This window comes from Haemaphysalis longicornis, unplaced genomic scaffold (genome assembly GCF_048455015.1).
Source record: "Haemaphysalis longicornis isolate Haplotype H1 unplaced genomic scaffold, Haemaphysalis longicornis Haplotype H1 scaffold_6, whole genome shotgun sequence".
NCBI classification, from domain to species: domain Eukaryota; kingdom Metazoa; phylum Arthropoda; class Arachnida; order Ixodida; family Ixodidae; genus Haemaphysalis; species Haemaphysalis longicornis.
In genome coordinates, this window is record NW_027526407.1 from 97,398,923 (window position 1) to 97,425,369 (window position 26,447).

The window sequence follows — 26,447 nt, forward strand, 5'->3', positions numbered from 1 at the left end:
TATACTGGATGGCCCTGTAATATGAGACAGGCTGAAATTTGATGGGTCCTTCAAGAAATTGAAATTTGTACCGAGTTTGCGACACCCCGTCAAATTTTCCCGTCAGCCACACGGGCCTTTTCAAGACTCATATTTTTTGGGGGAGCTCTCGCTCAACGTCACCGCAATGTTCCATTTCTCAAAGCGGTTGTTTGTATATACTGCCGTATGTTTTTCGGTCTCAAAGATCACTGTTGTCTTACGACAAACCTGTTTATTTTCTTATGAAACTTTCTTCGTTTATGGCCTGCATTTTTCTTGGTTGACGTTTTTTTTCACATCGCAACCAACCACAACAAGCCCCAAAAAGTCGGCTCCAATTCAGGGTATAGATGGCGTACGTTCCCTAGTTGGTTGAAATACCATGTGTTGGTCTGAGGTCCGCTAAAGGCAAAACCACTTTGCGTATTGCGCACTAACAGTGCTAACCACGAAATAAAATAGGTAACGCTAACACTCTGCGCCGGACCGGGTACGCTATATTAAAACTCTCTTATCGCGTCTCGTAGCGTTAATTTTACTATTACATTGCTTTGTGCCATAATGTTTTGATAAATAATAGTTGCGTCTCAGTTCGAAGTGAAATGGTCGGTGGTATGTCGACCAGTTACGATGAGGCAAGCAGAGCGAAGGAAATGACACACGTAAGCTGTAGCTATAAAGACTTCTTTGAAACGTATCGCCAGAGAAAGCTGTACTAATTTCGCATTGAAAGCAGGTAGTCAGACTTAGGTGCCCCGACTAATTGTCTGCAATAAACGTGCAACTGAAGCTTATTCCTCATAATTGTTCAACTAAACCTTTCCCTGTTTTTTTTGGCCATTTCAGCAGTGCGTAGACAATAAATTTTTTTTTGTGGTTAGTTTGGATATAACACAAGTGAGGGCCTCGTAGTCTACCGATACAGTAAAAAACAATATTTTGGTGATTTCTTGTTCATTATATTTTCATGATGGAATAATTTTGACAAGCCAATTAAATGCAGTGTAATCAAAGGTGCGTACTAGCCTCGTAGAGCCTTAGAGTAGTAGCTCCTCGAAATCAACTTCTAAGCAATACCCCTTCCATAAAACCTCGTGTCTTGACAGCCGACTGAAATTCTGTATTTCTCTAACTCCGCAGTAAAATAAGCAAGAAAAGTAAATGAAACACGGCATTTTATTAACCACCTATGCGGTTTTCTTACGGTACGGTTTTCTTACGGTTTTCTTAGCAACGAACTTAATTGTAGTATTTTTTCGTAATATCTCCACCAGACTGGAAGCTACAGATATTGATTGCTTCTGGCATCCCCTTCGTATTTGGAAAGTGCGTGCGTGCTCTGACCAAAACGCATCGTATGGGTCAAATATCCTTGTGAAAAGGCACATCAGCTATTGCACTCGGTGTTTTCTCGTTCGGAAGCTTTCCAGCGGGGATGTAATCAGAGGGGAAAGGGGTGATCAAACACTCCCCGAACGTTTTTACATGTAGAGGGTAAGCGAGTGCCACTTCCCATTTTGGAAAACTTGCCCCTTCCTATAGTCCATAACAGCCCCCCGAAAAAAAAAAATTCTGGCTACGGCCCCGCTTTTCAACTGTGTTATGGTATCGCAAACTTAATAACGAACACTGGAAACGTATTAGGACCTCGGTCTGCAGCGGCGTTCTTAGCAGAAGGGCCTTCTTTTATCCCCAGTGAATGTGGGTGCATTTCGTTAAGTGCGTATGCCTGCAGTTAGTTCAGTTATATGTTAGTTCAGTTAGTTCAGTGCAGTTAGTTCAGTGTATTGTACGCATGACTTCACTTTTTTTTTTCATTTGTATTGTTATAAAGCTAATTCGTTTAACCTGGTCATTTCTCCTTTAAGTACATCGCTTTAGTTCGGCTTCTACATGCGCGCACTCAGTTATATATAGACTTCCGTTTTGCCTAGGCTTCAGAAAAAGTATCGCTGAAATGAAATTCACTTTACGCCAGTCTTTATTTTTTTTTGCTGGTGGTTCTTGCGTCTCAAAGCAACCATTAATCAATTTATGCGGAACATAAATCATTTTCGCTACGATTATGTTGACCATACTTTTTTGGAGCAAAAAAAAAAAAAATTGAGTTTTCTAACGGAACAGCCGAAAGGGCTGTGTTTTGTAGGTTGTCTTAGGGCCCCCAAGAGGTACCATATTTTCGCGCGTATAACCCGCCGCTGTGTATAATCAACACGCCCACTTTCAGCCCCCCGGAAAAGAAAAAAAATTCACATATTGCCCGCATATTTGATGCAGTAATGACTGCACCAAAGGTACTGCCGAAGCAACACGTCACATACTACGTAGACAGAAATAACATATATTTAGCAAGAAGAATACACTAATAGAAGAAGAAGTAGAAGGCGAAAGTCACTAATAAAATTCAGTTGTTAGAGTGCGCTCGTCCGTGTTTTTTCTTCCTTGTCCTTGTATGTTTTGCGCAACCACTGCCATGGAAGGCTTAGTCAGTGTTACTGTGTACGAGCTTCACGGCACAACGCACATTACTGGGAAGCTGCACTAAAGGAAAAACTCCGCGTATTACCCGCACCCCTACTTTGCCACTAAAATTTTCGCATTTTTTGGTGCGGGATATACGCGCGAAAATACGGTATTCACTGAAATGTTCTTTGCTTCGCAATGTGGCCGCGGCTACAAGGGACGTTACGTCTAACGGGACACTTGGAGACGTAATGTGTCAACCTGTGGGTGCTGTTTCACGTGAAAAAGTCTTGACGTTGTTCACAAGTCGTAACGCTCAGCGTTACGAACATGGAACGTTACGGCTTGATGTGGGGCTAACAAGGACGATAGGCCTAAACCGTCAGGCATGGTTCCTAAACCCAGCTTCCAAACATAAACCATACGTAAACGCAAGTACACGTGCTTTCTAAAGGCAGTACCTCCGTAAAATATGCCGCTGTTTTTAGCTATCGACAAGCAGTAATCGGTGGAATGGGAGCGACGATGCGTGCGCACCTCTGTATAAGCGCAACGTAGTTGTCGATGCTGGCGTTGGGGTTTTTCCGGAAGAAGTCGTCGGAAGCGCGCCGAGGTGCGTCCGGAAGGGATGGCGGGCACGCTTCGTCGCGACTGTCCCGGCAGTAGGTGCTGCGAATGCCAAACACACTTGAAAATAAGTTAACCGCGTAACTAAGGTGTACTAGGTCATTGGCACTCCGTTTATGCAATAAGCGCTTTTCGGGCCAGTTGCAAATTCTCTGAAACATGCAAAGCCACTACCGTTTTATGCGTTAGCTCCATTTAATTTCAAGCTGGGCTAGCTCGTCAAATACAGCCAAAAATAAACCCTGTCGTTGATGCCCGGAAACAAATAAATGTCAAACATTCCTCTACGAAGAGGGGATGATCAGCGGAGCTATGCAATGCGTGACGTCACCAGCCACACAGTGTCAATTTTCAGTTTTCTATGTAGTTTATAATTTTTTTTTTGTACGTGGACTTGGTGATAGCGCCATCTACAGACGACACACCAGTGGCAAGCGAAGAAAGTGCGCAGAAGCTATGACTCGTGCACCAACGACCCACAGGGGGTGAGCCCAGAAGGTGTACCGTGACAACCTTTATCTGTGTCAAACCTATGAGATTTTTGGGTCTACGCCCTCGGCCTATGCACGCACCGATCCCCTGGATACTAGCGCAAAAAAGGATCTACTGTAAAGAAGTTTACTAGGCCACGACCCCGATTTCTATTTTAGCATTAAAATTTGGCTCACGGAGGTGTTGAGAACACGTGCCTCGCACCTTCAATCATACAACGGGGTTACTCTCACAAGCCTTTGGTGCCCTTGAAAGCGCGGAGCTTAATTAAGAGCACAAATTATCGAGTAACTCATCTAATCCTGGGATAAAACGGCACAGCCACAAAAAGAAAAGTTTAATGTATTTATAGCAGCGCAACGGTATTTAAATTTAACGAGGCCGGCCGCAAAGATGGTCACGGGTATACGCGCAGAACCGATTGTCGAGTATGGCTGTGTGAGTCGAATGAATTATCTGGTGGTGAATCTCTCTTTATTGAAGGCTTGTAGCAGCGGTGTCACGTCATTTTAGCCATAGTAATGACGCACACGTTGTCCTATTGTGCGCAAGGTGTCGTGCGGGCTTTTTTTATGGCCAGACTATTCTGTGCGTGACTCGTAAGCTCTGGGTCCGGTCTATCATCTACAGTTGGTTGTATTCGCACCCACACCATAAATAGTTTTGCCCTAGATTTGCGCCTTAAGACCGCGTATTCTGTCTGTCAGCAGCCGGGCATTGATCCGGCGGGGTGTTTTCAAGCACCATGACGTTGACTCAACTGGTTAGCGCTCTATCGTAACGGGATCGTCACCTATAAGATAGATTTCATGATGTATATGTCGCATAGGCCGAACGAATACGAGCCCTCTGAGTTGTTTTAGAAATTCATTTGTGGCTCGAAATGTGCCGCGTGGTCAATTACAATATTCATAGGAAAAAGAGTAGTATTCTTATGAGGTCACACCGCAATGGGGATGAATACTCGTACTTAAAAAAATTAGTGAAGCTTCACTGGCCCAACGCCGTGAACGACAACGTTAACAGCGAAGCCGTCTGGCGTTCCCTGATCGAAAGGCTAAGCTTCATAGAACTTCTCATAGACAGAAGGTAGATTCCCGTTCACGCCAATTCATTTTTGCCGTGTTCCACTGCTCCCGCCATCAACTGGAGCCAATTGTTACTATTCAACTGTAGGAACACTGCTACGAGGGGGCGCGCGTGCACTCTTTGTTTTTATGGCGCCCTTTTGTTTTACTATTGCAAGAATCAAACAGCTGTGTGTTTTTAATTAAAGGAGCAATGCAACTAGCACCAAGCTGTTTTACGACATGAAACGGCCCTCAGTTGGAAGTATATTCACCGCACAATATTCAAGACAAGCTTTAGTGTTCTCACTGATGGCGTCTGTAATGAGAATACGCCCTGCAGGAAAGCCAACTTTCTCTGATGGTGATGATGATTGTGGGTGAAGTGTAGCAACATTAAAAAAACGCTTCCCTGCGAAGCTTCGCGACAGCTTTGTTGCGCCCCCTCCGCTTAAAAGTTGATGTCCAGCACAGGGAGGGGGTGACACAGACGTGCGACAGCGCGACGTAAATAGGCCTAACGTCACATTGTGAGGTGAACACACCGAACCGTTACCCACAGGCCCACGTAGGGCGAGAATGGCGTTACTCTGCGTTAGGCCTAACGCTAGGCGTAACGTCACATTTTTGGGTGCAACACTTCAAACCGGCACCCAATTATTAAAAAAAGTGCTCACTGAACGCCAAGCAGCGGGTAACGATTCGCGTCGTACACCCTAAACCCAAACGTTAGGCCTACGGAGTGCACACCCGGGAGTTGCTGTGAGTGTTCTAGAAAAGTGGTGCGTATACTTTCAGGGTAGCACATACTTGCATTGCAGTACTGACCAAGCTAGGCATCCATCTCGAGAATGCTCCGCGTTCAACCATCGTCGTCGTTAGACGGAGGGGTGCATGATTTAACAACTTCACTGTGGGTTATGCCATATTGAAAAGTAAATGGAAATCGGGGAAATAATAGTCGTCTTAGTGGCTAATTGTCGTATAATTGCTTTCAGGACAGTTTTTGTAAAGCAAGAGTTGGAGCCGTTTTCTGCAACTATACTCACTCCATAGGTGGGACTGCTTCATTGTGCAACGCCTACTGTGGGCAAGCTTTCTTACAAAATCCAGCCTACACAAATTCACCTAAAGTCGGCTACATCTTTCGACATGTATGCATTGCTGGAAATACAATTTTTTAGGGGTGATATACGCCGTCATTTCAAAATACGAAGACCCTACGACGGTTTTTTCTTTTAAAAAATGTATGAAGTGGCGGTACGCGCGCGCATGCGATTCATGTCTACATCGCTTTGTTGTCCGGGATGATGTGCTAGATCCTAGCCATGGACAGCTTGGCTGTAAAACACAACGGTTATTTGTTTCAGTAGCGGACGCCCTGTGGCCATCCGCTACTGCCCGACAGCGTCATGTGTCCGATTTACGGACATGCACGAATCCTTTCGTCGCGAACGTCAGTACGTCAGCGACCGCACGCTGCACGAGAGATTTATCAAGCATGTCAAGCACCGCGCGATAGTGAGGGCAAAATGTCGCGTCACTAGGTGCATTCTCGCGTAAGCGCGTGGAGCAGAAGCACGTTATTGCTCAAATAAAGTAATATATCAATGTTTTATACTCCTCGTTTAATACTAGCGCTGATCGTAGGGCAGGCACAAAATACCTATTTTTTTTTTCTATGCATCCTCAGCAATACTGACTTCCGCACCACAAGACAATGCAAGCGCCCATACCACCGGTGACCACGACATCGCTGAAAAGTGGGAGGCCCTGCTCGTCTAAGAGGATCCGGAGAACCAGAAGAATCTGGTGAACTGGGCGAAGACGGCAGCCACCGCCAGATGTTTCCTGGATTGAGGAGACGTACCCCCTCGAACCGGCAAGGATCAAGTCCTAGCTAGTCTTTTCAGCAAATAAACGCTTATTTTTCTCCCTCTCCGGGTAATAGCAATGTTACTCTATCGGCGTTTCGTCCACCAGCATTCAATTTTTCTTTTCGTCGCCTCAACAGCCTTGAAGTTAACTCCCCCTGTACTACCTTTAAATACTAAGGCTTCTCGAAGCCGAATATTTCCGTCATGTAGATTTGGATGGATGCACCCGCATTCCAACACTTTGTGTCGCGTAGTTTGTTTCTTTTCCGCAGACCACGCATACCCGATCGTTTTGTGTATACTTCCCCACAAAGCTCTTAGTTCGCAAGCAACCTGCTCTAGCCTCTAAAATCAAAGCACTGCCCTTGGAATAACTGTACAATTTTTTTTCTCCTAATATCCAATTGTACATTGCCCAATTATCGTAGAAATGTTCCTTTATGATGTCCAATTGACGTGAAGCCCGCAACAGTAGCACTGCGGTGCGGCCCTGCTGCCACTCGGCTGCCTGCGCCGTGGTCTGTTTACTCTTTTGGCCGAGTGCGGGCTAACAAGTTTTGTTTGTAGCCAGAGGTATGTAACAAATAAAAAAATTGAAAGCTGCACCAAAGCCTGTCACGAAAGCACAAAAAGTAATTACCTCTTTACCTCTCAATTTCATCATCATCATCATCATTTATTTTACCCTTAAGGGCCTCTCTCGGGGCATTACATAAGGGGAGGGAAAAATGAAAGTACAAATTGAAATGAAAAGGCAGTTCTTGGTTAGAGTTTTTGAATTACCAAACCAATACAGGCAGAAAACAAACAACAAAAAGACCACAGAACATGTAAAACGAAATGTTTAACTGTCAATTCGCAATCCAAAAAATACAGGCGGCAGGAAACAAACAACGAAAAAAGAATAACAGCGATTATGAGTCAGGGGTGGCTAGTAATAAATCTCTAAATTTAAAAGCAACTTGTTTGCACACAATAGCATCCGTCGCCCCGTTCCACTCTTGAATAGCCGTAGGCAGAAATGATTTGTTAAAAGCGTTAGTAGAGCCAAACAGACGTTGAATACTCATGGAATTAAATAAGCGACGAGATGTTCGTACAGGCGGAAGTAAAAGTGAGCCATGTAGGTGAGGAAAGTTGTAGTATAGTCTGTGAAAAAGACATACGTGAAATTTTGCGTCGAGCTGACAATACAGGGAGACCGAGGGATGATTTTATTTGATTGACGCTAGCTCGTTTGTCGTAATTTGAGGAGATAAATCTGGCGGCACGATTTTGGACGGATTCAAGAATGTTAATTAGGTATATCTGATAAAGGCTCCAAATTGCAGATGCGTATTCCTTTTTAGTATGAACAAAAGTTTCAAAGGCCAATTTACGAAGGATTGCAGGTGATAATGACAATGACATCCTTAAATGGCCAAGAGTTTTTGAGGCATCGGCAGCTAGTTTGGTAATATGCTCGGTCCAGGTTAGTTCGCTTGTAATTACAACGCCCAGGTATCGGTAAGAATCGACTTGCGATAACACTGCTGAGTTTAATGAATACGGATGGATGACGTTAGTGTGTTTTTGTGAGACAGGCATGAACTCGCATTTGGAAATATTCAGCCTCATCATCCACTGAGCGCACCAGTTATCTATGACGTGTAAGTCTTGCTGTAGTATTAGTTGATCTTCGGGAGTTGATATAGGACGGTAGATGACGCAGTCGTCAGCAAAAAGACGAAGTGTTGACGAAATGCCCGAAGGAAGGTCATTTACGTAGAATAAAAAGAGAAGCGGACCGAGAACCGAGCACTGAGGGACGCCAAAGATTACAGGAGTAGGTTCGGAATGGGCACCACCAATAAAAGTGAATTGAGACCGGCGGGGCAGAAAGCACCTAATCCATGATAAGGTCAGTGGATCGAGGGGAAGGGAGGAAAGTTCGTTGATAAGTCATTGGTGAGGGACGAGATCGACGGCCTTTGAAAAGTCAATGAAAATAACATCAGTCTGAAATGATGAATGAAAGTTTAGATGAAGATCAGTCGTAAATTCGAAAAGTTGTGTTTCGCATGAAAGCCCTGAACGAAACCCATGCTCCTTATGAAAAAAGAAAAAGTGATAATCGAGGTGGCGAGCAACACGTGAATATATTATGTTTCACAAGTTTGCAAGCGATGCACGTTAGTGAAATGATGCGATAGTTAGATGGGTCAGATTGCTTGCCAGACGTAAAAACCGGTACAACCTTCCCAAGTTTCCAATCATCTGGAATTGAACCTTCTGAAATGGACTGTTTAAAAATTATCTGCAAAAATTTGCTAGATATACTATTAGTAGCCTTTAAAACTTTGGCAGGAATATTTTCAGGTCCGGGGGAGCTGGATATTTTTAATTTCTTTATCAGATTACTGATGCCTTCGGAGGTAGTGTCAATGGGCGGCATTTGTGAAAAAATAGATCCGGGCATGACTGGAAAACTATGAAGGGGTTAAGAAGTGAAAACTGAAGACTAGTAAGTATTCATAACGTCCGCTCGCTGCGGGAGAGGAATGTGAGGAGAGGAACATCGGGAGGAACATCGGGGTTGGTTAGTGATATGTTGTGCGAGTTATTTTTTGGGTTGAGAAGTTTCCAAAATTTTTTTGGATTAGTGCGGGCAATGCTAAGCGAGTCATCATAAAAAACTTCCTTCTGGAGCGCTTGAGCAAGTGAGTGTATTCACGAAGGCATGCGAAATACCTGTTCCTTTTAGATATTGACTCGAAGTTTTTATCAGCGCGAAAAAGACGTTTTTTTCTTTTGCGATGGTTTCCTTAGGAGATTAGAATACCAAGGTCGCTGAGCATCGCCTGGAACAGGAATGAGGGGGACGTGGTTATCGATAAGGGTTAATAATTTCCGCTTGAACAGTAACCAGTTTTGGTCAACTGTTCGGGTAGAGGCAGACAGGATGAAGCAGACCAAAAACGTATTAAGTTCAGAGTTAATCGTCTGGAAGTCTGCATTGTTAAAGTCTCGTATTAATTTTTTCGAACGTCTTCGCGAAGCTAAGACAATGGACAGGGAAAACAATACAACATTATGGTCACTCTGACCGGGACACTTCACTCTTTCTAAGGAGGCGACGACAAAACCTGGAAACCACTGCTATGCCTCATCGAGGCATTCCGACTCCAAAATTTTGAACCTCTAAAACTGTATGCTGGGTTCCCAAACGCGTATATTCTCCACAAACTCTATCAGAACACGGCACATCTAACAATTTCACTCGGAAAGCTCGTAATGCCTGAAATGCGTACGTAATCTGGCGTCTTTTCCCACCTACCGCGATATGTCGTCTTTGGTGACCACGGCAGCACCCCGGAGACATCGCTGCAGGACTCCGTCATTGCCTTCGAGCACCTCCCCGCCCTCGGCATCGCCGTCCTCCAATGGCTCTTCCCTTCCGTCCGCAGGGGCTGCACCCCTGTCCTGGCCGACAAGTCGCGCCCTAACGACGTCCATGAGGCGGGTGGCGCCTTCTTCGTACACCGAGTGACGTCGGCCGGCGCATACGTGCTCGTAGAAGTCGTCGCAAGGACCCGCTCGGCCATCGCGATGGCGGGCGGCTCCCGAGCGGAGGTATACACGAAGCCATCGGCAGCCCGAGGTGTTGCAAACGTGGTGCGACCCACGCACGTCGGCTGTGTCGAGGCCGAGGGGAGAAATATCTTCCTGCGAGCGTCCAAACCAAGGGGAGATGTCACCCAGCGTTGGGCAGTGACAACATGAATGGAAGCATCCGTTATGATGGCGGGTATTTGAGCAAAGGGATTGTCAATTTGGAAATTTGCTAGTGGTTTCTAATGCAAACAGCGCCAGGATGACGGACTTACAAAAGGTGGCAGACAGGACACGTGCCGACCATCAAGCGAAATTTTAATCTACCGGAAAAACATTTATGGACACACGAAAACTAAAAATTCACACAGTGCGCGCACGTGATTATGTCTACACACCTGCCACTTGTGTTACATCTGGTGTTTTCTTTCCAGTACGCGCTAATGGGGGACCACTGGGGAAATTGTAATTTCATGTGTCCATATAGGCTTTTCCTGCGGAATAAACTTTCAGTTGCTAGTCACAGTGCGTATTGTTTCCTAAGTCCGTTGCCGTTACCCTGTTTGCATTACGGGATAGTTTATTTATTTATTTATTTATTTATTTATTTATTTATTTATTTATTTATTTATTTATTTATTTATTTATTTATTTATTTATTTATTTATTTATTTATTTATTTCAGGTACCCTCATGGCCCAGAGGGCATTAATGAGGGGAGTGGTACATCTGGGTGGTCGAATTGTACAGACATTGTAAACAAATGAAACAATATACACAAACACTAAACCAATAAGTATGCAGCAGTGCGCAGGTATATACAAAGTCTTTACACAAATCTACACAGGTATTGCCTCTAGCATAGAAAACTAACAAAACTAACATTGACTATTGCATGCCAACACAAATACCAAATTGAAAGAACAATAAACACTGTAGCAAAAAAGGCCACAAACTAGACAGAAGTGAAGTAATCAGACACTTTTTTTCTAAACTGGTCAATGTTGTTAGTAAGCATTAGGGCTGGTAGCAAGCGATTCCACTCCGCTGTAGTTCTAGGAATAAACGAATTTGAATATGAAACAGTGCGGCATTTCGGGATACCAACTTTGCAAGAATGATCTATGCGCAACGAAACATGAGTGGGTGGTGAGATAAGAGCATTTTTTTTACATTTACATTACATTGAGCTATTCATAAACTGACAACCTAAGAATTTGTCCCACCGTTACTCAGAACCATATGGAGATGATGGAACCTCATGGCGTTTTATGAGGGTAAGTACTGTGTTCCCACTTCACAAGCAGGAGGCGATGACAAGCGATCACACGCCACGAGTACACATTACCGATTTTCCTCAAGGACGAGGTTACCGGGCACTCAGGAATAGGGAACAACGTTTAAAACATTTAATGATATTTTCTCGAGAAAACATTTGCTAAGGAGGATGTGTTTGAACGCATGCTGTAGTGCGCGAGCACAAAAATATATGTTAACACCATTATCATTACGACATTAGGCCCGCTGGGAGTCGTTCTTACGTAGTACTCTGCGATTTATGTTCTTTTTCGCATACAAGACATGTCTCAGGATTTATTTATTTGGCAACCCGTTCTTTGCTCTTTCCCTGCACCGTCATTGCCGGTGTAGGGAGGTAAAAATTTCAGAGTCCCTGACATTTACATAGGAACTACTATTTCTACAAGGTAGTGTACTAAGATGTAAATGAAATGAGTTTTCGCACACCTTAGTAACGGTGTTTTCCACAGAATTATAATCTTAAATCTCCAACAACGAGCCCGTAACGCATGCACCCGCACTGCATGTGCGCGGCGTATCAGGACACTAACGCCTCTATTTCAAATTTTATTAAGTCGTTGGTGGCCCGGAAGGCGTACACTTACGCGGTATGAACCATCCCTACGAACTCCGATTCAACTTTTTTCGCGCAGCCAACGTTCGCCATCCTTTACGTCACCTAACGACTTCGTCAAGTGCACCCTTACGGGGTGCATTAATGGAATTTGATGGTCAGTCAGCGGTGCCTCTAGTTTTAAGGAAAGCTTTCTACGCTTCACACCAAAACGCACTGCAGTAATATCGACTTTACACAGTGGGTTTCACAAAAGAGGTTGATGATAAACGAAGCCACATCAAGCGTCTCTCCTCCAAGAACAACACTCTGTACCTGGAAGCAGCCACACAAGATCTAAGGAAAGGACGCAGGGAGGCTGCAGTCATATATTCAGACCTCCCCATGATCACCTGTGGCTCACTACGTCATTGCACCGCGACAGACGCCGAGGAGCTAGCTGTCGCTCTGGCAGCAGCAAAAGGCTTCCGGACGGGCCGGCCATTTACTATAATTTACGACTCGCAAGAGGCCTGTTGACACTTTTTGAGGGGACGAAGAAGCCACTGTGAACTCCGTGTACTCATCCAGGCTAAATTCGGCATGCTCCGAAACCCTGAGCATCCATCTAAGATCTAAAACATGATCCTGTGGGCCCCGGCGCACCCAGGAATAGAGCTGGGGAACATATAGGCGGGCGGAGTAGGTCGAGACTAAACTAACAGCCCAGCACCCGATAACCCCGACATCGAAGAACCCACGCCAGTCCCCCAGGAAGACTCCGCCACATTGGCATACTACAGGGGTATCAGGAAAAGGTACCCACCGCCACACGAATCCCTGCCAAGGGCAGAAGCCACCGACAGGAAAGAGCTGCAGACGGGCGCGTTTCCAAGCCTAAACGTGATGAGCAAAATTTATCCGACTCAACATGCAGATGTATGATCACTGTGCCATAAAAAAATCCACCCTCTACCACACCACATGCGAATGCCCAAGCAGAATAGATATCCCCAAAATCAGAAACCCCAATGAGGAGCAATGGGAGGCACTGCTGGCCAGCGACTGCTGTGAAGACCAAATCAGTCGGATTCAGCGGGTAGGCAAAGCAGCAGATGCCGTTGGAGCACTGGAATAAGCGTACCAACCCTGCTAAACCCGGTCGGGAACTGGAGCACGTGGCACAACTTCCCGGTGGACTGCCGCCAAAGCACTAAAAAAACAAATGAACGTTTTCCCTCCTGCGAAGAATAACGCTTATCGGGGTCGGAATCGAACCTGGGTCCTTGACGTTATGAAACCGACGTCTAAACGATTTAGCCATTCACACATGGCCGAAGTGGGGCTTCCTTGGTCCCAATGTTGGCGACCGACCCGTCACCAAAACTCTGTGAACCCCTAAAACCCCACGACAGCGAAGGAATCCCTCACGAGGCAACTAAGCGTTTCAACCATCACCATCGTCAGACGACGGAGCTTAATTTGTTTTCTCTGGATTCTGATTTCTACCAAATTGGCGAGCAAGCAGATTAGGTGTCATAATCATCATCGTCATCATCATTATCATCATCAGGGCAGGGCAAAGTCCTTTCCCACAGATCTCCAATTATCCTGGTCCTGTGCTAACTGCGACAAATTTATTCCCTGCAGACTTATTGAACTCATCTGCAAATCTAACTTTCTGCCGCCCCCTGCACCGCTTGCCTTCTCTACGAATCCACTCTGTTATCCTTAATGACCAACGGTTATCTTGCTTTCGCATTACGTGCCCTGCCCACGTCCATTTCTTCCTCTTAATCTCTGCTAATATGCCCTTTACACGCGTTTGTTCCCTGACCCACTCCGCTCTCTTCTTGTCCCTTATCGTTACACCTACCATCCCCCGTTCCATTGCTCGCTGAGTCATCCTCAGTTTAAGTTGAACCCTCTTATTGAGCCTCCAAGTTTATGTTCCGTAGGTGAGTACCGGTAATAAGCAGCTATCATACACTTTCTTCTTCAGTGCACTCATATCGAAATAAACACCCCAGCCGCACGTTCCTAGTCAAAGCGCAGCCTTCACCGTCGCGAGTAGTGGATGAACCGCTATTGTGATTTCGCTGTCCACCCTAGTGAATCGTGAACAGTGAACAGTGAACAGTGAACTTTATTGACATCATGTACATAGTACACAATGCCGGAGGCCGGCAGAAAAAGCCATCTCAAGGATAGCTTGACGGAGCTGCGGGCCCCCGTTTTGGCGCCAGCGTACAACGGTGTTCTCAGTACATAAAAAAAAAACCGCTTAGAAACATGGCATCCATTGCGCCATTGAAAGGAAAAAAAAAACAGACAACAACAATAACAACAACAACAAGAGAAGGAAAAAAGAAAAAAAAAATATGTACTGAACAGATAAATCACTTAATACAGGACCCGAAGGAAAATGTGAGCCCACTACAAATAACCACGTCTTGCGTACAAACCATACACAAAAGAAAATGTACACCAACGGATGTACTAAATAGCTCAATACATATAGATTACCTTCATAATACATGCATACAGATTAACATAACTTTGTAATTTATATGGAGTACACTATAGATATATAATTGCACAAATCATGCAATACACGACCGAAAGGAAATATGAGTTGGTTACAAATCGCCATGCCTAGCGTACACCGACATATTCTCTATAGCTGACACTCACAGGCATGCGCGAGATATTATATAGTGTCAATGTAATTATTTGTAAGAAAGGAACGTATTGCATTGAAAGTGTTGCTTTCCAGCTGAAAGTTAAATTTGTATAAAGCATTTAGTAGCCTCGGAAGTCTGTTTCCTAACATATGTCGCCCATATTTTGCTCTACAAGTTTTAACAGTCCAAATTTCGCAGTTTCGCGTTTTATAAGGCTGACAATTTCTTTTAAGGTTGGCAAGTTCAGTCAATAATACATGTTTCCCCTTTATTTCTTGTTTATAGGCTTTCGTTAATATAAAGTTGTACATCTTCTCAAAAGGCATTACATTATACTTTTCAAACAACGGGTAGGTGTGAAAATGTGAAGGCACGTCCTCTACAGCACGTAGAAATCTTTTTTGTAGACAATACAATTTTTGTATATTTTCTTGACTAGTGGATGCCCAAACTAGATGGCAATAGTTAATTCTTGAGGAAAATAAAGAGTTGTAAATTAATATCATTACATGTCTCGGAAGGATCAGGTGATTCCGGTAAACTAGTCCCTCTATTTGAGATAACTTACTTGATATTGTGTCGATGTGCTCGTTCCAAGAAAGGTTTTCCTGGAAGACCACTCCTAGTGTTTTAATGTTGGGTACAATATCAACCGGGGTCGAATTCAGCAGTATTTGTTGCGTCAATATTACCTTCTTATTTTTACTTCTGAAAATTACAGATTTGGTTTTGCTCGTGTTTATTTTAAGATGGTTTTTCTCAGTCCAGCTATTTAGGTTTTCCAATACAAAATTTGCTTCGCCAACTAATTTGTCCGCCGGATTTCCTCGTAAAAATATGCTGGTGTAACGCTGGCCCTAATACGAGAGGTTCACGGGTTGCCCTCCTCAACATGATCAGTCGTATCGCATTCTATTCTACTGTAAATTTATTATTCCACACCGTACGTGCTGCAAGTGCGGGTTAACAGACTTCAGTCAGTAAACATTTACCAGGAGCAGGTAGGTGTCCTCGCTCTCCTTCGGGTAGAGGGGCGCCGTGTCGGTAAGCTCGCGGGCTTCCGCCGTCTTGGTGACGGTCTTTTCGATGATCGTGGGTTTTGCCGTGAGCCACAGGTAGAGTAGGAAGAGGTCGACGATGAGCAGCAGCACGATGATCACGAAACCCACGATAATAATAAGCCGCTTGCGCTCACGAATCTCCTGGCGTTCCTCCATGGACATGGGGGGTGGTTCCACGCCCGACGACAGTTCGGAGACTTCGCCAGTTTGCGAAATTTCAGACATTTCAGACACCTGCGGGGACACCTTCGGGGACGCCTGCAAGCGCGCAGAATATTATGAAAGCTTGGGGTCACGTTCTATTTCAGGTGTGAAGTTATTTGGATTGCATCGTTATTCCAGACAACAAACGCAAAAAGGAAAAAAAAAATTGGTCGCTATCTTGCCCTTCGAAAGTGGATGTCACGAAAAGCTGTTGTAAACCACTACAAATGGTGATGGAGTAGAGTATGAAATGTTTCTCATCGTCTTGGCGGGCTTGTCGCTTGCGCTCGGATAGTGTAACTAGATAAAGGTACATAGTATCGGCACTCTTTTCTCCCATTGTTCCGGCCCGCCGCCATGATCATCGGTCATCTCGCATTACGTGAATTTTGTTTACACAGCGACGGTTCATGGGTGCCGCCATTTTGTTGTTTGGGCGTTCTAGTCGGACAACTGCGTTAGGCTTAGCTTTTCCTTCCTGCTCTTCGCCTGCGCGCGACTGACGTCGTTAAGAGTGTGAATAAAAGATAATGCGTGTAACAGCATCTCAGCAGCAGAAGTGTGTCCGAAGATGTCATTTTGCTGATTCTTCGGTGGTGGTGTTAAAATACGCGGTCGAAGTTAACGGCGAGGCCATAGATGCGGCAGTCGTGCAACTCTGATAAACGCCAAAATGGCCCCGTTACTGACTTTGGCCTCAGTGGCGGTAGTCTAACAGCTTATCAACTGACAATACGCTTGGCTTCTCTGGCGGCAAAGACTGGATCGTGCCTAGCCTGTCGCATGCGCTCGGTGTCTTAGGCCTTGCTGCCTTGGCGTTTTTTGCCCACTGAGATCGCTCTTGCCCACGGCAATGAAAGAGTTGGTGGGTAGAGGCACCCCGCTTTGCTGTAAAACGCGTTCCTTGTAGATCCAACGCTCACTGGAAGTCATTCTTTGCGATGTGCTAAGCCCTTTTTGGATCCCAAAATTGAGCGTAGTGATGGTTTCAGTGTTATTGTGCCGTCGCAAATAATATGATGGCAGAAAGGACTAACTGACGGAGCAAGAATATATAGGAGGAGGAGCGGCCCATTGCGGCAAGCGCCGGTGAGCGACCAGATAATGTCACAATGAAAACAAAGGCGGACTGCAAGCCTTCGCAGCTGCGACGGCAAAGGAGAGGGTAGCTGCACCTGTGGACGAAATGATAGCGGCCACAATTCATTCGGTGGCTGCACAGTGAAATGGCGATCGCGGCGGCCGCGCAGTTTCGTCACCCGCGGACAGATGTCGCTAGCTTAGCCTATGTCGAGTGCTTGTAGGATCATCGTGCTGGCAGCGCTGGGAAGCCTTGTTTCCCCTCCTGTTTTGTTCTTGCTGCTTGGCCTATCTACAGGTGGACAGTGGAGAATGCGCTAATAGGATCGTACAGAAAATGCAGAGTAAACGTCTGGATTGCCGTTATAGCTACGGTCACCGCACCAATTGGTGACGTACGTATATGTGTGTGAATAACGTACACTCGTACACACATGCATACATACGTACACACGCACATACATACATACATGCATACATACGTACATACATACGTACATACATACGTACATACATACATACATACATACATACATACATACGTACATACATACATACATACATACATACATACATACATACATACATACATACATTCATAGTACATACATACATACATGCATGCATGCATGCATGCATGCATGCATGCATACATACATACATACATACATACATACATACATACATACATACATACATACATACATACATACATACATACATACATACATACATACATACATGCATGCGTGCATGTATGCACGTTTCCATGCTTGCCTGCGTGCATATAGAGAAACAGAGAAACCGAAATGAGGGCGTCATGGTTCAGGGAGCAACCCCGAAGGATACTGTGATGACGGTGTATTTAGAGACTCAAGCGAAAATTTGGGCGAGTCGGAATACGTTTACTTCGCACAGCGTAAAAAAACACGGGACACTAGTAAGTAGTAGGCACGACAAACGCTGTTTTTTCAGCAGTCGCAAGGACCACCCGGTTTGTGAAATTTTAAGTTATGACAAGGGAAAGGGCGCACAGTACTAGGAATAGTTTGAATCAAGGCGGAAATTTGCGCGAGCCCGAATACGTTCATCTTGCTCAGCGTAAAAAGCACGGGACCCAAGTAATAGACACCACAAACACTGGCACCACATCGTTTGTGGTGTCCATTACTTACTCGTGCCCCGTGTTTTTTACGGTGTGCAAGGTGAACGTATTTATTTATTTATTTATTTATTATACCCTCAAGGCCATGGGCATTGAAGATGGGAGTGGGTATAACAAGATGTTCAAACATAAAAACAGTGCATGTGTTCAAATACAAAAACATATAGGTTATCCGGATTATGCAATGTTAGCTAATGCTTGGTGAAACATGTGATTATTCCGTATAGAAGCAATATCGGCGGGAAGGCGGTTCCACTCTCGGGATGTTTTGGGAATGAAAGACTCAGCAAAATATTTTGTGTTAGATGAATCAATTCCAACTTTTAAGATTATGTTCAATTCGACGTGATATCTACTGAGGCTGTGAAAGCAGTTCAGCATGGAGAGAGAAGTATGGTAGTAAACGTCATGAAACAAAGGCGAAAAATGGGACGTCGTGATGCCAAAGATGGGAGGTCAATACTACTTTTCATTGTCGTTACACTTGCAGTCCTGTTATAATTTGATAAAATGAAACGGGCTGAAATATTCTGAACAAGTTCAAGTGCGGTAAGTAAATTGTGATGACACGGATGCCATAATGACGTGGCGTACTCTAGTTTTGACCTGATGAGTGTTTTTTGTACAAGAAGTTTTAAAGAAGACGGGGCTGAGGAAACGTTTCGGCGCAAATAACCTAACATGCGGCTTGCCTTGTTAATAATGTATTGGATGCGTTGCGTCCAAGTTAAGTTGTTACTAATATAAACACCTAAGTACTTATAAGAGGAAACGATTTCAAGTGGTATATTGTTCAGGTAATATACGGGCATACAACTAGTAGTTCTCGATACATGCATTACTTTACATTTAGTGACATTAAGTTCCATTACATTTAGTGACATGTAGCGACGATAGGCAGGTAAAAAGAAGAGATAGGAACTTAAATTTCCCGCCAAGAAGTGAACCAAACGGGGAAAGCCCAGAGAAAAACCGGTAGGTAGCGGCGAATAGAGCAACGGCCCGTAGAGCTAGAACATAATAGCCAATTCAGTAGTGCCGCAGGAAGAATTCGCGCCGGGGACAAGCGCGCTCAGAGAGAGCGCAAGGTCGCAGCAAAGGCAAGCAGCACGAGACACGGAAGGTCATCAAGGAGCCAGCCAGGGTGGTGCGGCCAGGCCATTGACTACGCCGCGTCAGCTTGGGCTGGACAGCAACGACATGATATCTGTTTCGGCTTCCCAGTCGCACCGCCAACGTCTACACTGGCGGCCCTAGCGGCCACAGCCGACGCAACGCAGGCGATGAGGCGCGCAGTAGTGGAGGGCTCCGGAATAATTAGGACCACTGGGGGATCTTTAACGTGTGCCGAAATCTCGAACACACGGGCTTTTTTTGCTTTTCGCCTCCATCAGAAAAGCGTCCGCCGCGGCCGGGGATCGAACCCGCGTCCTCGTGCTCAGCAGCGCAAAGCCTTGGCCACTGAGCCACCGCGGCGGGTCGCCTGGGAACTCTATTGTGCACCCAGATATCGACACACCCGCGCGTTCACTGCGAAGGTGTTCATTCAGTTGCGCAAATCAAGGCCTGCTTGCAGACCACATTTCACCGAATGTAAACAATAGCGAGGCCTGGAAGACATTATAGCTAAGCACAAGACCCCCTCTTTGTTAAAGTGTCGATGTCGAAGAAATGCCGGAAAGCGTAGCAGTCGCAGTAATTGCCGTTACTGTAAAAGCTCGTTATTTCGAACCGCAAGGGGACGCTGCAAAATTAATGAAAGTTCGAACTACCCAAAGCGGAAAATGAAGACAGAACACTGCAATTCTCAAAGCAGTAGAGCATGCCAACAATTAGATGCTTGCAAAATGCCGTGACTGTGGCTGGCCTTTGGTCCCTAAACGCGACAGTCAGTGTTTTGCTTGGTCAAACGAATGTAGCGGAAAGCCATCTCCGCATTACTGAAAACTGAAAAAAGTTACGAACGGCATTCCATCCGGCCATGACTATTTAGCGGACGCTGAACCATGCTTCCTGCTCATCATCGTCGCCATTGGCAGCGGCAGCTTATTCTGCTTGGGACCTCAGATATGATGTCCTCATATGTCAGCGCACCACGCACACCACTGTACTCGCGCTCTCATTGACGTTGTTCGCAAAGAATACGTCCACCGATACGTCTGTCATGTGGGATTTAGATTGATTTCAGCCTATTTTGCCTACTGCGTTCTACGCAGCCTTGTGTTATTTGTGTTAGGACACAGGTTGCGGTTCTCTGGCCGCGCGCCAGGCGCCAAAGAGATAGCGTGGTGGCGGGTAGTTCGAATTATCCATGGCGGAACCTATTCGAATTACCGGGATTCTGTACAGATATACTTGTATGGAAACTTGGCCGGACCAAATCGTGAGGTTGGAATTACCCATAAATTCATATTATTGCAGTTCGAATTAAGGAGCTTTCACTATATATTGCTAGTGTACAACTATCCACGGTCGTAGTCAGGTGGTTAGATTTACGGGGGCGCCCCCGTCCGTTCTCTTCTGCCGCAAACGGACAATGTACAAGAGTAATAGTGCCCTGGCCGAGCCACCACCGATGAATGCTGGCCGCGCGCCGCCAATGCGGTGCCAACCACGAGCGGAAAATTAACGGGGACCGCAGTTCGTGTTCATGGCGCGGTGGCGTTCGGCCGTGTCGCGTCTCATCTCCGCTTGGTAATCTCGGCAGAATAAATGGATTGGTCGCACAGGTTGTCATAAAAGTTCGTGCTAAATCCCGGGATCGGTGGGCGAAAGCATGGCCGAAGTAATATTGATCGGGCGTGTGTGCTTCTGAGTTCTTATTTGTCTTACAAAGTCACTAGATATCAAAACTGAGAGAGTTGGCTTACTGCTGCCATGGTGGTGCCGTGAGGATTGCCTTGCCCAAGACACAAAAGACCTTACGATGAAGGAGGCGTCGGTAAGCGACGCCGGGTTCGGTGGTTATCCTTCTTCTTCTTCGACTTCGATTCGTGGACGGTGAAAGAAATGAAGAAAACCGCCTCTTCTACTTTTCCGTGTGATCCTCCAACTGTAAAAAAATGCCGTCCACAATACGCGAGAGGATCATCATTACTGGCAATTCGTTTATTTCGCGTCGTAATAAAAATAACAGACTGCAACTAGAGTCAACGTGAAAACATTTTCCAGCCTTTGACAGAACACACGTTATTTTAGCGCCATGTTCGATCCACGTCTCTTAGCTGCGGTGTCTCTATTGCCAGTTCCGGAGGCTGTTTGAGTATTGACCGGAGTGTCGCAAGAATAACTCTAAAGTGAAGGCAAACTTACTTGTAATGATGGCTGCAAGAGAGAAGAACTGGATGCAGAACCTGTAGCTTATCAGATGTTATTATTTCTTTACTTGTCTTTGTTGTCAGCCAGTACGTTAAAGGAAAAATTGAATAATCATTTTAATGGGCGTGATTTGAGATATACGTAAAACTGTCTGCGCTTTTTGCCTATCTAGCCGACTTCACATGTATGTCTCAGTTTTGCATACTCGTTCCTTTGAAGTGTTTGAAGTGGACAAACCTGTAGTGCATTGCCTTTGCATCCTGACCGTTTTGATGTCTTTACGTGCTGCTACCTTTTGTACGCGAACTCAGGGTCTTTGTTGGGACAAAGAGTGAGAGCGAAAGATGCGCGACGTCGGGAACAATATGTTGTATCCGCCGCCAGCCGAGTCACCATACGTGGCAGAGAGATGCAGACGCCCCCTCGAACCCACGGAAAAGAGAGCCTTTATTCTTGTTACATACTATTTATAACCGGGCTGCGGTTGCTCATGATGATACTGGAAATTGGCCACCTTAGTACTGTGCGCCACCTGGTTGCATGAACAGAACTACATTACACAACAGAACTACGTTACAACAGAACTACATTACAGAACTACATTACAGCTCCAGAACAGAACTACATTACAGCTTCAGAAAGATGTATTTGTCAGGGATTATTTAGAAGCTTCATGCAAGCTGAATAAAAACCAATGTTACCCGTTTTTTTTTATTTTGGCTCCAAGACGAAAAAAAAAAAGCCATGTGGCTAACCAAGCCAAGGGGACGAGGAACGTCGCTAGCTGTAATGGCGCCGTTCACGGCAGGCTGCGAATGCAGCGCCAGATTTCCCTCTAGTATATATTAGTATGAAACTCTATGAGCACACCATCACACAAAACAACATAACACAATACCCACCAGAATCATCATCATCGTGAGAACGAGCAGGAACCAGGAGAGAACAATAAGAAACGTTAACAGCTATCATCACGGAAATACAAGACGTCCACCGTAACGTTGGCCTAGTTTCCTTGGCAGTCGTCCCGAGCAACTGTCTTTTGCCTCGGCTGTCTTTTTTGGAGAGAAAAATAAAATCTACAACTTAAGCTTCACCTACTCCAGAATCATCAATATCACCGCTCAGTGTCGAGAGACTCCGATGCGAAAGCTGCAACCCCCCAAAGTGGGTATGTGCCCTGGTCACGGAGTAAAAACAAGACAGGAGGGGAAAGAAAGCTTCCTAGCGCGACCCGATAATGTCACAAGCGCTGGTCATAGGTTAAGCTAGCGGCATCTGTCCGCGGGTGAAGAAACTACGCGGCTGCCGCGATCGGCATTTCACTGCGCAGCGACGGACTAAAGTGCGGCCGCTATCATTTGTTCAATCAGTGGACTTTTACCTCACCACGCAAAGCTTCGTGTTCACTTTTTCTTTTAACCTCTTCATTTCCCCCCTTTCTTCTGCCCTACTTCTTTTAAAGCCTTTACTCCCTTCTCCCGATCACCGCAGAGTAGCATGTAGGCGGGAACATGCCGGCAAACCTATCTGCTTTCATCTAATAAAGAGCTCTCTCTCTCTCTCTCTCTCTCTCTCTCTCTCTCTCTCTCTCTCTCTCTCTCTCTCTCTCTCTCTCTCAGGAGCCGCTACCCTCTCCTTCGCTGTCGCAGCTACGAAGCTTTGCAGTCCGCCTTGGCGTTCATTGTGACATTATCTGGTCGTTAGGCCGTGCTTGCAATTATGGGCCGTTTCCACCCCTGTACATTCTTGGCCCTGGATATGTGGGCAATTACCTCAATGCTTTAACTAGAATGATTATCACTTTGACACGGTAAATTCGCGTGGGCGCAGCTTCAACTCCGGCGATTAAGATCTCATGAAGGACTCATGTTCTCCCGAAAATATGTGCTTTTTGTACAGCCCTTGCGTTAAAGCGACTTTGGATCACCTTTTCGGACCATGCCCGTGTCTTCAGTCAGAACAAGTTCTCCACATAAGGTCCTTCGGGTATCACCTGCAGGACCACTGCGTGACCTCTGCCGCTGGACGCACAGTCTCCAATACCTGCCCTTCCTTGACTTCATGGTGTAGACGGGGCTGCTTGACTGAATTTAGTTTAGAGTGCCTGTTATTACGGCAACCATGACCATTATTCTCAGACATTTCCCACGGAAGTCGCCTCTGATTGGCTAAGCACGTTACCATAAGATTCTCTACGACAAATATTCGAAAAAAACTCGCTTCTATAGCGTCTCCTGTGCCGCTGTGGGTATAGCTCCAGCTTTCGAACGAGAAGGTTCGCGTTCGAGTTCTCGAGAGGTGGGGTGGGGCAGTTTTTTATTTTAGGTTTCGAAATTTTTGAAGTTTTCGCTCATTCTGATTTTATCAATGCTTTTTTTTTCTAGTTATTACTTACCACGCGATCAACGCACACGACTTCTAGAGTGGGTTGGATTAGGGTTAATACAGGTTGGTGTCCTTTGGCTGAGTTAGGTTAGGTTCGTTGCAGTTGGGCTGGCTTTGGTTAGGTTATGATACGTTCAGTAGGGTAAAATACATTGGGTAGAATAGGTTAGGTTGCGTGATTTTCCGGAGGTAATTCTCACGGCTGCCATGAGATTAGACGCAGTCATTAGGTTATGCCGATTGGCGTACGTGCGCAGTAAAAAAAGAAAACCATTTACCCATTTGTGAGATCCCGTTGCCTTGGGGGTAGAAGACCGCCACTACATGAACGCATCCAGCGTTACCGACTTTTTCACTTCCAACACTACTTTTATTCCTTTCAGCAACTGCTCCAAGAGCTGTTCGGGCTGAGTAGCCTAGTGGGTACAACCACGGGTTTTGATGTGGACATCTGGAGTTCCAGCCCCAGCAGTGCTGAAAAAATTGCAATAACCGTAATTTTGGGCTGTAAAATGTTTCATTTGCGCAATTCTATGTAATCTTTTAATAAATAAGGGTGGTTTGGTATCTTTAAAGTCGATTAGGGGTGGGATGCAGCATTATTACTTGTTGTTATACGAATAAATCGCAACGACGAAAATGCATGCCGCCAAAAAGAAAGACGATGACCATAACTAAGAAGCGCGCTGTGGAGTACGTTCGAAACACCCCAAGATCACCATCATCATCACCGAGAGCTGCGCCGGCCGTGGCTTAATCGGAAGCAGCCAGCGATAGCGGCTGGTGGGAGAAGAGATCCCGAAAACAACACCGAGGAAGTCGGAGGGTGGAGCGTGACCAGGATGCACGGCGGTCGGGCAAACGGACCCATGCTGTGCCCCAAGGGGTCCTGTACAGGCGCAACCTTAAGGACAGCTTCTTCGCAAGGAAGTCGTCTCGCCGGGCATCGATGAAAGCGGCGCTTCTACAGACTTGTGTTCGCCACAACGGTGAAGGGAGCTCGGTGCGTGCTGCACTGCCACGGCCTCGACACGTTACCTGAACGTTTAAACGCTGACACGGACCTGTGCCAGTATTAACCACGTACTGCGTCTTCTCCATTCTTTTTCGTACTGGGACTTTTTCTTGTTGGTTTGAACTATTAGCCGTTTTCCATACCGCTTTGTTGCCGTTCCCTATTGTTTATTAGTTTCCCGATGTTCTTTACTTCATTGTATGTATATTGCTTAGGTTTCGGGTATTATATAAACTAGCCTCGTTTACAGTTTCTTTGTGAATTTATTATTGTCTTCGAATCTAACAATGACTGGCGTCCGCGACAGGGCGAGGCTAGTCCGTTTTGTATAGTACTCGCAAAAAGCAATCATGGACACAGAAGAGCTATTCGAACTTCCCGAGAAGAACAACCGGTCGGAGGGTGGAGCGTGACCGGGATGCACGGCGGTCGGGCAAACGGACCAGTGCAGTGCCCCAAGAGGTCCACCACAACTACAACCTATATCATGTATCCTCCGCAAGCGAGTCGGGTGGCTGTACGTCGGTATAGGAGGCTACGACACCCCAAGAGAGTTGCGTTCGCTACGCTGCAACGACAGCTCTCGAGCGCGCTCTACCAATGAGGCCACGATACGTTACCTGACCTTGCAGCGTCGCAATACCGGGACTGTGCCTCTGGGACGTGAGGTAGGTCAACGCCGTTCCTGCAGTAAATTCTGTGTCCTCGTTGTTAATTCCCGGACTTAGACTGCTTCCAGTTTTAGCGCTTCAACTCTTCAGCGTTTTCTAAACCGCGTTATCGCAGTACCCTTCTGTTCTTCGGTTCCTCAGTGTTCCTTAGTTTCTCTGTCTATTGTGTGTGCACTTATTTGGGTTTTAGGTAGAACATAAACATAGTCTCGTTCACAGAGTTTCTCTCTTGTAAATATTATTGTTAAGCACCTGACAACGTTTAAATAATGTTCTGCATCACACCAGAAGTGCCTGGCATGTAACTATCTCGGAACGGAATGTCGAGACCACCCTTGATGGTTTGTCCAATGGTTTATCTGAACAGACCAACAATGGCGCACTTGGAAGTCACGAATATGGAGAGATAAAGAGAAAAATACAGAGACAGGTTTTCTTGTTATTGCGGTTGTTGGCATCGGTATTTTTCGATCAGGTGGTGTTAGTCTTGCAATAAATGCCGTTAACTGCTCAGCCCGAGTGGAAGCTTTAGCGTGAAGAAATGTGTTTGATTAACCATAGGTCCAGAGCTTGCTGTGAGGCGAATTGGTGCACGTTAGCCATAAGAAGAGTAAAATGCGCCAAATATCGTCACAGAGATGGTGGAACACAAGGACTACAGAATCCTTTCTCCGGCTGTTTTCGGGTTCTTCTATTTGTGCAGTGTCGATAGTTTGCGTTGTTTACTCTTCTGTTTGCTAACTTACAGTCATTTGTTTGCTAGTTCGTTTTCTCGTAACATGCTCATTTGCTTGACTAACATTTTACTTCTACGTCACTCTCTGCTCACGCCTAGCACTGGAGAGGCCTTCGGGAGCAGGGATGGCTAGGG

General features: G+C 45.7%; 1 protein-coding gene across 1 annotated transcript in view; it reads right to left on the reverse strand.

Annotated features, from left to right (window-relative positions):
• Nucleotides 1-26,447, reverse strand: part of LOC144143153 (uncharacterized) — a 66,262-nt gene that overhangs the window by 36,337 nt on the left and 3,478 nt on the right. Inside the window, exons 2-4 of the mRNA XM_077674955.1 lie at nt 15,667-15,993; nt 9,864-10,252; nt 3,022-3,153 (exon numbers count right to left, since the gene is read on the reverse strand). Coding sequence (XP_077531081.1) covers nt 3,022-3,153; nt 9,864-10,252; nt 15,667-15,993 — 848 coding nt within the window. The remainder of the gene's footprint in view (nt 1-3,021; nt 3,154-9,863; nt 10,253-15,666; nt 15,994-26,447) is intronic.